Source organism: Parasteatoda tepidariorum, chromosome 4, assembly GCF_982258835.1.
Source record: "Parasteatoda tepidariorum strain Cologne lab strain chromosome 4, Ptep-v5.0, whole genome shotgun sequence".
In the NCBI taxonomy this organism is placed as follows: Eukaryota; Metazoa; Arthropoda; class Arachnida; order Araneae; family Theridiidae; genus Parasteatoda; species Parasteatoda tepidariorum.
In genome coordinates this window covers 106,586,290-106,602,348 of record NC_141758.1, presented here as the reverse complement: position 1 = coordinate 106,602,348, position 16,059 = coordinate 106,586,290, and the positions used below count along the sequence as shown (strand labels likewise).

Genomic DNA, 16,059 nt, shown 5'->3' with positions numbered 1-16,059 from the left:
GAGAATATACAGGTAAACAGGAGATAGTCGTAAAATACAGGAGTCTTTGTTTAAAAACAGGAGACTTGGCAGGTATGGTTACAGTTTTACCAAAGGGCAGAAAATGTATAGTTTACAGTAATATCTAAATTAACAGAATATAAAAAGTTTGGAAAACAAATACATATTACCAACAGAAAACTCAATGTTCAAACAAAACTTCTTCCTTCTAATATATCAGAAATGTCTAATGCGATGATATTCATTGCATGTTTTCCCTTTCGACCTCTTTTATTTATTATCTATTAATATTTTAGCACTTTTACTTTGATTTGAGTTTCGATTTGAATTTTAAAATTTATTTAATCTTATCTTTTTTCTCATCTAATCTTCTGATTTTGATCTTTTTGAAATAAGCTCTAAATCCTTCCAGAACATTCTACATTTTTTAAAAGTTTATCTTTAAGTAGAGGTTAAACGTAATTTCGAGAATGAAGAATGAGATTATAAATTTTTTTTATGGAAGTAGTCATTCCTTTCAGTAAGTTATCTTGCAGAAGAGGTGATATTGATTAAATGGTTTCGATTTGATTTGTAAATTTTGTGAGAGAATTTTATGATATGCACCTTAAAGTCATTCGTGTCTAGCATCTGTTCCTTCTTTTGAGAAAAGAAAGGAAAAGAAAAAACAATTAAATGTCTCTGATTTACTGATCAGGAATTTCATGACTTCTCGTTTCTTAGATTTGTGCTGCATGCTTTACATCATTTAACATCATTTTATTCTATAGTTAATTAATGAAAAATTAAGTATTTTCATAGAAGTAAGTTTAAAAAAAATCAAGTTATTATTTTTATTTATTTATTTCCTTTTTTTCGCAATTCCCCAAGATAGATTCCTTTCCGCACACTAAAATGAAACAAAATAAACCCCCCCCCCCCCCAAAAAAAAAAAAATTTACTTCATAAACTCAAGAGTTAAAACTAGCATGTAACTTATTAAAAAAAGTAACTTTTAATGATAAGGAACGTCAATATTAAAAAGCAATCAAAAATGTTACAAGACTAACTCATAGTTAATTCTGAAATTTCAAAAGGGTGGAAGATTCCTCAATGCCATCACTGGTATGCGGGCAAAGAGTCAGGTTCCTCATTCACCCTCAATTGTGACAAAGCTTCTAAAACTGCAATTTCCAGATTAGCAAGCGGTCACACAAAAAGTCTCTCGTTTTTTGAAGGCAGGAGGATCTTCGAGGTCTGCTCCAAATGTCACACTGAGCAGGCTTCTCCCAAACACATCCCTGGACTGTTTGGGACTTTCCATTGAGGACATATACTCATCCCTCCATTTGGGTCTCGATTTCTTTAGGATCAACGTTCTGGTGGACCTTTCCTGACTTCGTCAGACATTTGGAGAATAAGTCACAACAACAACAACAACAAGACTAATAAAAAAAGCTTAATAAGACAAGATTCTTAAGTGAATCAGGAGTAATTGTATATAGATATAGGAATGATAACATTCTTATGCGTTTGCATATCATTCCAACCATTCAATATTTAATATTAGTTCAGTATCTAGAATTTCCTTTTTGGTGCAAATCATTTTATTAGTTTATGGCTCTTATTTTTTTCTATGTTTGTGTCCAAAATTATTTTTCAACAAGAAACAAATAATTAAAATTCATTAAAAACATATTACGAATGTTTTTCTTTACAACTTTCATTCAACTTATGGTTTTTGCTTTGAAATACAATTAAGAAAGTTGTTAAAATATTTTCCACTTAACACAGGAAGTTTGCAGTCATAATAAAATATTGAGTAATTAGGATGACAATTTACGATACGATCTGAAAAATTTAATAGCTAAATTTATTATAATTAAAGTGTGTTTTACAATCAATTTAAAAACAAATTTATTTAATTCCAATTGGAGTTTTATTAAGTCAGAGATTTTTGTGCAGCCATGTCACAATTTTTGAAACTTATTGGATGCCTTGTGCGTGCTTTTTTCTTTTCTTTCTAAATCATAAAATTTTACTCTTTTAAAGGACCTACTGCCCCAATATTAAAAAAAAAAATTATTGATACACACTTTAACACAAAGTCACAGTTTCCAAATTTACATTGAATTGATTTTTTGAAGAAAAAAAACTAAAATTCTACTCTACATAAAATTTTCATATAAAATTTATGCCCCAAAATCAATTGTTTAAATAATATTTTCCATTTTTTAATAAAAGTTATAAAGTCTTATTTCAGTATTTTTCTTCCATAATTTCATAGGAATGGAACAACGGTTACAACATCTATTTTTAAATATAAAAATTTTAAACATGTAGTAAAATAAAGTGAGCAGCGGATAATTTAAATTTAATTCTTTCATAAATAATATGTTTTTATTCCTTTCTTTATGGTAGAAAGTATTAGAATTGGGGATAATCAAATTTAAAAAAAAAAACTTTATAAAACAAGTCATTCAAAAAGTAAATTAATTGATTTAATAAAGACAGGGAACATATTTGAGTAATTTTTTTTAATTAGAGCATCTATAATTTAAACTGAAACAAATCTCATTGACTGATGTTCTTTTCAAACATTATAAATATTCATAGTTCATTCTTCTTACCAAGATTTGTTTTTCTTTCATTGTTCTTGTCCTTTGTCTTATTTAGTGTGTAAATTGAGACAGAATTAATGTTTAGCTATCAGAAAAGCAAAAACCTTTTTTTACTCATACTTTTTTTTTTTTTTTTTTTTTTTTTTTTTTACAGATTGTTTAGAAAAAAAAGAAGAGTTTTGTTTATTTTGGTTGTTAAAAAGTGTCTGGAAAATAGACGCTTTTGGTATACAGATGTCTGGAAATACAACTTCCTATTGTATGATTTATCAACAGAAAAAGTCTTATCAGAAGAAATGAAAAATAGGAAAGTGTAATAATAGAAATCAATACAAAATTAAATCAATATAAACGCATTTGAAAGTGATTATATTCAATTTACTTTTTAATCCTTTTTACCAACAAAGAAAACATTTTTTTTTCTCTTCATGCCTATGGGTGGAAAATTTTGACCATATCTTGAACTTTTTTAAGATAAACAATATGATAGTCAAGTGCAACTATTTTTAAGCATTTTACTTAATTTTACAATTGGTAGAACAGCTGTTCCATTCTTCGGTTTACAACTATCAATTTGCAACTCAACAGCCTTATAATTATGAACCCAACCCAGAAGACAAGGGAACTCCAAGCATTAAGACAAACTAGTCTTCTTGGAGGACTTTTGATGGAACTAACCTGCATTTGTGTTACATGGAGAACAAAATCACCAATAACTGACATGGTTGGCCTAAAGGCAAGATGATTCGAATCTATAATACATCTATAACCGAGGTAAATTTAAATTAGCACAGAGACCAGTAAGAGATAGGAGCAGAATTTGTATTGAGCAACCATCATTGGGATTTGAACCTGGGTTAACTCTATGCAGGGTATCTGCTACATTTTAGATTTTCAAATCTATGACCAAGTCCAAGAATTTTTCATAACTTAACGAAATTACTATTTTTTCCAACAAAAACACAATAAATTTAAAAAAGCATTAAAATAACATTAATTGAAATGATAGGTATAACCAAAACTGTTATACTCTGTATCTTCATATTTATAGATTTTAAATTTAAAAAACAGAGTAATGAAAGAGTTGAAGCAATAAAATAGCTGAAAAAAATTTAAAAGCAAATATTTTTTCTTCTTTTTTTCTGTAGAATTATGTTCTAAAGATACTTTTCTTGTTCATCAGAAAGGAAAGAAATACTCCCGATTTTTCTGTTCTCATTTCAGAATAAAAAAAATCGCCAATGACTGGTTTGCTTCAACTAGAATTTTAAATTAATAAAATTAAAAAAAGTAAATATTAAAAATTCTTAAATCACAGAAGTTTAAAAGATAATTCACTCTAGAAATGATGTTTTTTCTTTCATTTTTTGAAAGAACACCATAATTTTTTAAGAACAGGATAAAAACATTTCATATTTTAATAAAATATGACTGTGAGTGGGGTTTTTGTTACAAATTCAGATATTTGGAATTGGAACACCGTGAAATTGGGAGAGAGGCAAATTCCATTTTAAAAATTAGATTTTTCCGTCATCCAATTTCATGATTTTTGTTTAAAAAAATAGTTAAAATCATGACAAATTTTGTTCAACATTGAAATTTATGACTTTCCAGGTGAGCAGATACCCCGACAAGGGCAAGATGATTCGAATCTATAATGCGTCTACAACTGAGGAAAATTTAAATTAGTACAGTGACCAGTGCAAAATAGGAACAGAATTTGCACTATTGGGATTTGAACCAGGGTTAACTCTATGGGAGACGATGTTTTGAAACAACATATAAAAACATTTGCGTCCATATAATTATTAAAATATACCATTTAGGAGAGCCCATGCCCAGTTGATGTAAAATGTCCATCCTCACTCTTTGTGTAGCAGTTGCAGTCAGAGCCATTATTGGGACTTTTGGAAAGTTTACTCTTAAAACACTCAATCTCTTGTAATCAGGTCTAAAGTCATGACCCCACTTTAAAAGGAAAAGAAAGAAACAAATTAAGAAAAAATAAAATGATCAAATGGACAATCAATTAAAAAGAATTAATGCTTAAATAATCTCACTTATATGCAACAAGAATTTTAAAGTGCAATAGAGTATAAAAAATAAGGTATCTAGTAATTAGAAAACAGAAAAAAGCAAAAGTTCAAACACAACTAGAAGTCAAGTCCATAACACTTAAATGAGAGATATAATAATGAGAGTAATTAATGGGAAAAAATAAGATAAAGTTAAAAGAATAATGAAATTTCTGCAAAACCATTTCTTCTCTTAAGTACATGGAAACCTCCCTTTTTTCAATATCAGACATAGACATGACTACTTGGTTTTAAAGTTTTAATTAAAAATTTTTCTTAACGGCAAATTTAGTTTAAAATTTTAAATAGAACAGCATAATCATTTCGGAGCAGAAAAAATGTGTTTCGGTGAAATTTTTTTTTTTTTTTTTTAATGGTCTTAATATTCTGAGATGCATAGTATTCGCAAAATTAGATTTTTGAGCATATTTGAGCAGATAAATTAATATTTTATATCATATTTAACAGAGCTTGGAAAAAAGAGATGTAATAGAAACATAATAACAAAGAATTATTTAAATAAACAATTATTTTTTAGAATTTATTTCCTCGGGCTTACATCATATTTAAATAAATGAGCATTAGAATAATTAGATAAAAAAATTTCAATATTTTTTATTTTATAGATGTTTTTGAACAGCCGACCTAATTTTTGGGATTTACGACTACTAATGTTCAATTCCGTAGTCTTGTAGTTTAGAACCCAATCCAGAAGACAAGGGAATATCTGGATCAAGTATTGGGAGACATTTGCCTTCGTGGAGGACTTTTTTGATGGAACTAATGCACATTGGAGAGAAAAACCATGTAAACCTCCCATGGTTAGCCAGACTGCAAGGGGACTCTAGACCATGATCCGTCGATCACTGAGGATATTTTAAGTCAGCAATGTGGTCAGTGCAAGCCAGATGCGTAATTCGTATCCACCAGCCATCGCTGGGATTCAAAGCTGGTTCACCACACTTGGAAGGCAAGCGCTCTATTTCCTGAGCCCCTACAATCATCTATTAAATTTCAATACATCAATATTTGAATTCCCATTTTAAATGAAACTTACTGATAATAATATACAAAATCTTCAACACACAAAAAGAGCACTGTGGGGCACACAGCCCTGATTACAGTTTTTTGTTCATTTACACAAGGTTTCTCAAATGACAATATCTTCAATTTTTGAACAGCTGGATTCCAGACATTTTCTTCACAAACCCACATCCTATTGTTTTATTTCATATTTTCATGTAGCTTGTCATTTTTTGATATTTTTAATTTCATATGATACAGAATGTTATTAAGATCCTTAAACTTTGCATTGGAGCAACGACTACTTGTTAACAATTTATTCAAAAATCACTTTTTGCCAGACCTGATTTCATAGTAATTTTACGTATTAGGAATAGCTTTTTTCGGCCACTTTCACATGTTTTTTTTTAATTTTTAATTTCAATATTTTAAACACAATATTATTGCATATATTGTTATGAATTTTAAGGTTTCACTTTTACACCTGGTCGATTCAGGCCAATTCTGTTGGGAATCCTTACCATTTAAAGATTTTTTTTGTGTGGATAGATTATGTTATGACAATAGTGATTTTTGGCTGTACTTTGGAAACTATAGATTTTAGAACCCCAGTATTTCCATATTTCTGGTACCTTTTTACAAAAAGCAGGTCTCTATTCAAAATAGAATTCGCTCATACATTGATCAATATGAACACTCATAATTTTTATCTCTATCCGCAGAAAAAACAATATAGCAGGGTGCGTAGCCAAATCTTTCAACAAAAAATAAGCACCTTTTAAGTACTTTTTAAGCACTGAAATAATATTTTTAAGCACTATATACATTAGCAAAATGCAAAATAATTTTCAAAGACTTTAGATGATCATGAGAAAATAACTAGTTTCTTACAAAGAACTCTTTTCTTGATTTTATTACCCATTATCGAGAGATTTTTCAGTTCGATATCAGAAGGTGGAAAATGAAAATATCTTGCAAAATGCAGCAGAGTTACACATGAGAAGACAATAATCTCACCGAACCCAGCTCATTAGATGCACATACCAACTCACAAGCATTTCATGAAACATGTAAAAGGATTGGCACTATCATGCGCTATGGATCGACTCATGCCGAAATGAATTGTGAAAACGTTGAATAGAACAATGTGAAAAGTACGCTTTTGCATATTACGTGGCAAAAATCGACATGGTAACTCATGTTTGAAAAGGAAAAATTAAGCACTTAAAAAAAAAACCCAATGAAAAAAGCACCTTTAAGAGCTTTTAAATAACGAAAATCGAGAATAAGCATCTTTAAGCACTTTTTAAAAACTCTACGCACAATGTATATTTCAAAACAAGAAAAGTTTTGAACATTTGAGGCTATTAATTTGGACTGATCAGACACCTGCCGTAAGTAAAAGCAATATAATTTGACAAAATAAAAAAGTTTTTAGTTTGTATGCATTTAAAGCTTGGTTATAATTTTGCTTACATATTATTAATCTGCTGGCACATTATTTTTTTTCCCCCGTCAAAGAATTATGTATCCCAAAGGACGAGTCATAACTCTTATTTTTGTAGCTACGATTTTTGGCATGTTTGACATGCTATAATAATGCTCAGGTAGAATCACAGGACAAGTTTGCTATTTTTGTAATAATATCTTCAAGCGCTCTATTCTATGAGAGAGAAAACACACCTTAATCAACATTTAAGCAAAATACAAAAATTGCTTGCAGGTATGTAACAACAATAGTGGTTGGTGAAAGTCACAACTTTTGCTTAATGGATATTATTAGAGTTTTGGAGCAATTTTGGGAAAAAATGGCATTTTAGAATAGGTTGTTTCATTTTATTTTATAACCGTCATTGTACAAACAACCCAGTTTAGGGTTTACGGCTACTAACGTTCAACTTCGCAGATTTGTACTTTTGAACACAATCTGGAAGACAAGGGAACTTCTGGATCAAGTATGGGGAGAAATTTGCCTTCGAGGAAGACTTTTTGATGCAACTAACCTGCATTTACTTTACATGGAGAGGAGAACCACGAAAAATTCTATGGTTAGCCTGACGACAGGGGGACTATAACCCACGATCCATGTACCACTGAGGATATTTTACGTCAGCACTGTGGTCAGCGAGAGCCGGGTACGGAATTAGAATCGAGCAGTTACAGCTGGGATCGAACCCGGGTCACCTCACTGGGAGGCAAACGCTCTATCCTTTGAGCCATCACGGCTCCGGGGCTGTTTTGTTTTGGAGCAATTTGAGAAGCTCTGCTTTTATTTATTTCAAACTAATCTGTTCATAGAAATTTTTCATTCAACATGATGCTCCAATGTAGCGTTGTACCTTCTATGCAATTTTAACTTTCAAAATTGCGATTTGTAAATTTGTTTTTTATCTTACAAAATTTTAATTTTTCTTAATATTTAGGCACCACAGCAAACACGCTTCGACACTCGCAGAAAAAGATTTATATTAGCACTACGGATCAAAAAAAGAATTTTTAAGTGTGCTTAAATTTATAAAAATATACCTGGCTAACACAGTGAGCTTCATCAATAACAAATCGTTGTATCATATTTCTTGAGTATAGGTTTTCCAGGCAAGATTTTAATTTTATACTTGCACTTATCTAGAAAAAAAATATTCAATTTGAAAAAGAGCAAAAAATGATCACACCAACAGTTCAAATCAAACAAATATACCTCACAATTTGACTGGAAAATTTTCTTGAATATTTAAAGTAAATTTTGCGCATTATTATCTTGCTTTTTATTAAATCTGCACAGTGCAAATTTTTGAAGAAAGATCACATTTTGTAACTGATCTAGGATCTCACAAAACATTTTTTTTTAAATAGCAAAAGGGATTAAACAAAGAAATTTCCAAAGTTTTAGAATGGAAATGATAGGGTTACCTCAAACATTTACTTTCATTTAGAGCTTGGCAAGTTCAGTTTAACAAAATATCTCAGTATTTGATAAGACTTAATTAAACCAAAATAAATTTAATTGAAGTAAACGTGTAGAAAACATTAAAGCAAATTACTGAAAATTCAACAGCTTGCTTAAACTCAGCACATTTGTTTGATTAAAACAGAAGCTATATAATTTAAAAATTTATTACAAGATTTTTAAGAGCAACTGTTAGAATTTTTTTTCTTAATTTAAGAAGTTTTAACAAATTAAAAGGTTATAAATATTAGTTTCTTGTTTCAGATAAATATAAAGGAATACAACTAAATATTAACGATAAGTTTTGATTCATAACTCAACAAAGATACTGAACATTTTATGTTGGAATTACATAAAAATTAAAAAGTTTGATAAAAGGCATTTTATACTCAGCCATATTGATTATTTAACACCTGAAATGTATTTTATTTTTCAGCCAATCATGATTAATTGAATTAAGAATAGTAAGTAGAAAAATTATAAAATGCAATAAAAGTTTTGAGAAGAAAATTGGTGTTGAAAGAAAAATGAGACATTTTTATGACCCCAAAAACCATATTTAAATTAAAGACCTTTTTAAGATAGGGCAGTATAATAGTTTAAAGACAGTATTGAACAACCATTGATTGATTTACAAAATGAAATTCATTCATCTTATTAATTAAAACAATATTGGTGTTCAAAAACACTTTTTTCGGTTAGTTGGAAATTTCAAAATTTTATCTACTGGCCATTAACTTGAACTTTCGTACTTATAAATAACCAAATTTATAATTTTTTCTACAAATAAACTCACAGATCAAATGAACGAAAGCATAAGAGAAAAGTAGTTCCCCAGTGTTGGACTCTAATCTAGACCCTACACTAACCTTTACGGTTATTTACATTAAAAGTAAGTGTAGGCCTTCATTGATATTTCAGACGGAGCAGCAAAGGCACAAAAATTATCAGATTTTTTTATAAAGACTGCTCACAAATAAAGTTACAGGAGTTTAACATCTATAAACATGCAGTTCCATGTTATTATGCTAATTTGCTTTATTTAACATAGGAACAAAAAAAAAAACATTCTTAATTTATTACATTTTTACAACACCTAAGTTTAAGAGAAAATAATTCTTTTTCTGCATTTATAGTCAATTCAATGGCTTAAATTTTTAACACAAACAAGACAAACTATCAGTACAAAATAATAATAATTCCATTAATTTATTTTGAGTAACATATATTTTATCCACATCTTATTTTGAATACTTTTTTATTAACTAAATAAACAGATATTTAACTGTACAACTTAGAATAAAATTTCTAAAACCTAATTTAATATTAATGTAATTATAAAAAATTGAATAGTAATTCATACCATAGATATGATTAAATTATATAAAAGCAGTTTCTAATGTTTTATAATGATACATAAATTTAATGTTAAAAATATGTTCAGAGCTTGATTTAGAAAATTTAATAACTTTTTCAAAATAATTGCTACATAAATAATTTTGCTTCATAAAAACGGATAATTTTTCAGAAATGAAATCAATTAATTTCAATTTATAATTTAAATTTTGACAATCATATGAAAAGTTGAGCACTTGTAACAAAAATTTGATTAATAAAAACATAATAATTTCGTATAAATAAAAAAATTATTCATAAGGTTTTAGAAGTCTGAATTTCTGACATTCTGGATAGACTTTTACTTGATTTTTCCATCCTAATAACAGGCACATTATGCTCTAATAAAAAGTTAAATGTATTTCATTTATAAAGTTAATTTAGGTTAATTATATAACAATTTAAGCTTAATTATCAAGCTAATTTATTGTTAATTGTTTGAAATTCTTTGTTTAAAAGATAATAAATAATTATTTTGATTTTGGTATAACCTATTCATCTACTACAATAATATGTGGGAAAAAAAGAACTTGAAAAAAAAATTGGTTATTTTCAAGTGGGGGGCATCTGATATTATGTCGTTTGCTTGTTTTATCCGAGACCATCTTAGTAAACCCTGCAAAAATGTGACAAATTTCCGTAGTTAATGGTAAAGCTTGCAAGACTTACTTGAAGCTAACTTAAAATAGTTTTTATCCATATATCAGAGATCGGATACGCCATCACATTTTTAACTGTCAATTAAGGTATGTGTAACCCTGCCATAAAAAATTCCAGAGAAACCACAAAACTGTTTTTGGTCTTTTTATTTCATTTTGGAAAATTCATTACACAGCTCCAAGATACATTGAAAATGGCAATTTATCTTCGAACTCACCAATTGAATATCTTCGGGAATTACACAGAAACAGTTTTAAAAGCAATTCTTATGCTTCATCAAACTATTGATGTATCACTGGCACATCATTTTAAAATAGTTTCACATAATTCAAAAAGAGAAGCACGATCTACTGTAAAAATTTATTTCACCTCAACATCAGATTTTAGAAGTTTTGCAATGTTTTGATACTGATCTGATTATAACTGAGTGGATTTAGTTATTTTTTTAATAATTGTAGGAAGTACTTATAAACTACTGCCAGTGTTCAACATTTAAATGGGAAATGCTTCATAAATCGGGAACTTTTTATATTAATCTTTACTTGTAATTAGCAAAAAATCTTCCCAACTGGCTGGCCAGCCTATATAAAAAGAAATCAATTGATTTCTTTTTTTTTTTTAAAAAAGGGGCGGTTGACTTTAGAGACCACAAGTCACAAAAAAGTGGAGAAAAAAAAAGCTACTTTAAGGGACCAACTCTAAAAGTACTGGTGGGCACGCACATTACAGGGTCAATTAATAGCTTAATATTGACTTTTAAAAACTAATGAAGTTAATAAAAAGTATACTTCTCATAGTATTATAAAGGATTATTGACCAGATTTGACACTTACTTTTTCTGGAGTTACATATAGTAGTTTAATGCCAGGCTCTCTTGATGCTAATTGAACATAAACATGATTAGAAGTAGATGTATCAGTATCTCCTGTCAAACTATATGCAGGAATCTGTAAGTAACAGTAACACATTTTAGAATTTTATTACACAAAATTTAAATACACACACAGTATTCAATAGTCTGTATCCTTATGGCAGTTTAAGAAATTTACCAACCAAGAGTTCAATTGTTTGGGTGATCGCACAGTCGGACATCAGGCAGCAGAGTTATCGAATGAAGCGTCACACTGAGTTATTTAATGTCATAGATTAGAATTTGTATTTATTTTTAAATTAGAGTCAATCATAATACACTGGTGAAATAAATTAATAGAATTGACATATTTTTATGAATGTCACGAAAAGAACTGAGCTGAATGTAAAACCACTGCTTCTAGACAAAAATGGAACTCTTTGTACATGAAATATGTAAGTGTACATGCGTGTAGTAGAGAAACAGGCTTTATAAGTGAGCATAAGTTAAGAGGCATTTCGTTCGTTAGCACACCTCGGCGAATTTCTTGGTGTTATTTTGCAGCAAGAAGTTAAATTCAAATTGTAACTGTAAAAACAAATAACCATCAACGTTTAGATGATGGAATGAGGCGGCGAATTGTGTCGGGAGGCTAGGAGCAGGTTAATCTCAGGTCCAGATTTGTAGAGAGCTGACCGTCAGGTGTAACTTATGGAAACAGTTCCAGGCTACGGGATCCATCGAGAGAAAGCTTGGTCAAGGCCAGAGAAGATCGCCCTTTTTCCACTATAGCAAGGCGTCACAGAGGAGCTACAGCTTCTCAGCTCTCTCATGACTTGTATGCAGCCACAGGAACCCGTGCATCAAGGGTAACTGTTTCTAAACGACTTCATGAGAGAGGGTTGTTTGCAAGAAGACCTGCTGTTTTTATCCCACTCACTTCCACGAACTGGAGAGTTCGCCCAGCCTGGTGCAGAGAGCTTAGAGATTGGAGTTTGAATCAATGGGCAACCATTCTCTTCACTGATGAGTCCTGATTCAGCCTAAACATCAATTCTTGCCATAATTCAGATGGAAAAAACCAGACACCCACTACCTACCCTCTGATGCCTGCGAAATTGACCATTATGGCGGAGCAGGTTTAATGGTCAGGGCAGGCACCCTGTTTTATGGCAGCACATCTCTCTATGTCTTTGAAAGAGGCTCTGTGACTGGTATGAGGTGTAGGGATGAGGTCTCGGAGATCTATGTTTGCTTTTTCAGGGGTGCAGTTGGCCCTGAGTTTATTTTAATGAACGATAATGCGAGGTCCACATAGAGCTCTTCTGGTTGACAAATTTCTAGAAAGTGTGGATATTTGCTGGATGGATTGGTATAATTGAAACCTGTGCTACATCATTGCAGTTATATTTGAAAGTTTTTATTTTACCAGATCCTGTTTTTAAAAAAACAAAACAAGGGCCTTGTTTGCTTCTTTCTCAATTTCAGTTATTTGGGCAATAAAATTAACAACCCAATTTTTTCCTAGAACTTTTCACACTTGCAAAACTATCTATAGCAACATCAAGCGATTGTTGCACGTCGCTATATTTAGTAATTCTATGTAATTATTAGGCAAACAACTGTGACTTTAATAGAAAATTCACATTTTCGTGAATAACATATACACATTTTATATGGTGTTTACCAACGCATAGAATATGGATAGGTCGTAGTACAGCAAAACTTAGATTTGCCAATTTTTATGTTTGTTGCATCTGCTTTGATACTTGATATGCTTCCCTCAAGGTGCACATTTGGCTTTGCGGACTTTCTGTACATTTTCTTTGACAATCATGCAGTCAGCTCTACCAGAAGTCTGGTAAGAAAGTTTATCAGATGAGTAGAAATTTATTACAAGTTTTTCTTTGTTTCATCAGAAACTTTGTTACTAAGCTATTTCTTTTGTTTTGGAAGTAAGAATACAGAGTATGCATAGAACAGTACAATGTTTTCTTGGAAATACAGGTAATGCACGGTTTGCTTTTGTAATAGCTTTCCCCCAATGCCAAAGGAATATTATAAAGAGAATATCCTTCCCGAATTTCTACTGCTTGCATCAGTGCCTTTTTATTTTTCCTTTGTCTTCGTTTTCTTTTTTTTCAATTCATCTATTTCTCTTTTAGGGTTATTTTTCTCAAAATATTTCTGTTATCATGAATTTTTGCTTTATATTCTTTATCTTTCTTCTTACAAATGTCTTTTTTTTTGTTGCACATTCTAGTTCTATATTCTCTCATTCTTTCTGCTGCTGTTTTTCCCATATTGATTACTCACTTAAAAAAAACTTTTAACTATAAACTAAACACCCTATTAAATAAAAATGGTACATCTTTGTATAAAAAGTGTGCTCTAATAGTAGAGGAACTGGTTTAAACTAGTTGAATCAAGATACATTAGCACTCGTTTACATTGCTAGAGTTCCTTTTTAATGGTCAACCTATCAATTTTGTGTAACTGAGGGGACATTTAGTTTTGTACTCCCTGATACATCCCCCTGTTACATAAGAAACTTTAAAATTTTTAATTTTTTTTACAAAAATATAACATAACATGATTAAACTAATAGACTTTATTGTAAAAACCAAATATTAAGTTAAAAAGTTTTTTGTGTAATGAATAATTGTAATAGAGGGGACAGTATATATATATGAGATAATTTTTGACTTAAAAAACAAGCAAAATATTTTTTATTTTGACGGTAATCACTGAGTAATTAGACTCAGGAACAATTAATTTTACAATATAAATCAAACTATATGTAAAACTGTAATATTTTTAATAACTTATTCTTCTTTAAAATCGACAGTTTTTTTGGTAGAATAAATCTAAATCATAAATGCTCTCTATTTATGATAAATTTTACTATAATCATGCATAACTCCAAAAAATAACTTTTGAATTCATAAACTACAACAAATTTTCTTTAAAAAGATACCAAATACATGGATATTGCTTAAACTTTAAAACTTCACTACTGGTTTCCGATGGCATGGAATTCAACTATTTATAGATTTTAAATTTAAAAAACAGAGTAAAGTAAGAGTTTCAGCAATAAAATAATTGAAAAAAAATATAAGCAAATAATTTAGTCGTTTCTTTTCTTTTTTTTTTTTTTTTTGCAGAATTTATATTCTAAAGATACTTTTCTTGTTCATCGGAATGGAAGAAATATTATTAGATTTTTCAGCGACCTAAATCCATGACTTTTCCTGATTTTTTTTAAAAAAATAGTTAAAATCATGACATTTTATGACAAATTTTGTTCAATACTGAAATTCATGGCTTTTCGAGTATTCTCATGATTTTCCAGGTATGCAGATACCCCGTTTGGAGCATGAGATTGAAGATCCTTACTCTTTATATTATTTTAAATACTTTTTAGATGTACTTTTTAAACACAGAATTGCAAGCAGCTATTAGTTATTAAAAATAATGCAATTCTAAACTGAATAAAAATAAAAATGATACATACATCAAGTGAACACAGTTTTTGTACTTGGTCCATAATTAAAGAACGTAGAGGGGAAACCACAATTGTCACACCATTATTCACCAAAGCGGGAAGTTGGTAGCACAGACTTTTGCCTCCACCTGAACAAGAGACATCCATTTCAAGATTTTTAACAATTATGTTTTTAATTTTACATGTTCTAAGATTTTATGTGCATAATGATACATTAATTGTAAAAAAACTTATTTTTAACAATATTCTCTAATGTTGCACTAACAATAGATGTGCCAATATAAATGGCAAATACTTTTTATAATGGCAAATACTTTTAGTGGATGACACTTGATGTTAATACAATTTTTTTCAAATATTAATTCATTCATTAAATTTAATTAATTAATTCTACTTTAATATGGGAGAAACTTTTTTAATTATTCAATTAAAAGTAACTAAAATAAAATTTTTCATAGTTGACTTAAGTAGGGATTGACTTTAATTTTATTTATTTAATTTTTTTTTTTTTTTAATATTACTTGCTAATAATATGGTGCAAGAATGCTATCTCATGCATATTTAGGTATAGCTAAAAAACCTTTTTTTACTCAAGCAAATATAATACAATCAATCCCACTCTTGTATAATATCTAGTGTGACATCATAACTTGATAATTTCACAATAATTATGAAATAAAACAACGTTTTTATTAAAAAGTAATTTTTATTGATTTGTTTTAATAGAAAATATTTGTCACATTTTCTCAAGCGAAAAAATGTGGTTTTCAAATGGTGGGAAAATGTGGCAAAAATTTGATTTATTAAAAAATTAATTTAAGAGACATATTGAGATAGAATTTAGTCCATTCATTTTTTTTCTACAGACTCATTTAAGCCCTCAGGGCTGAAAAATGGTACCTATGTATCAGTAATCAGAAATAGTTTTAGATGTACTCACTACTTAATTCTATAACATTAATAAAATTATGCAAGAATTTATTATTAAATAAAAAAGGTACCAA

General features: G+C 29.4%; 1 protein-coding gene across 1 annotated transcript in view; it reads right to left on the bottom strand.

Moving 5' to 3' along the window:
* The window catches only part of LOC107439561 (recQ-like DNA helicase Blm), a 63,236-nt gene that overhangs the window by 20,720 nt on the left and 26,457 nt on the right, over nucleotides 1-16,059 (bottom strand). Inside the window, exons 12-15 of the mRNA XM_043053478.3 lie at nucleotides 15,065-15,183; nucleotides 11,534-11,647; nucleotides 8,225-8,323; nucleotides 4,420-4,568 (exon numbers count right to left, since the gene is read on the bottom strand). Of these exons, the coding sequence (XP_042909412.2) occupies nucleotides 4,420-4,568; nucleotides 8,225-8,323; nucleotides 11,534-11,647; nucleotides 15,065-15,183 (481 nt within the window). The remainder of the gene's footprint in view (nucleotides 1-4,419; nucleotides 4,569-8,224; nucleotides 8,324-11,533; nucleotides 11,648-15,064; nucleotides 15,184-16,059) is intronic.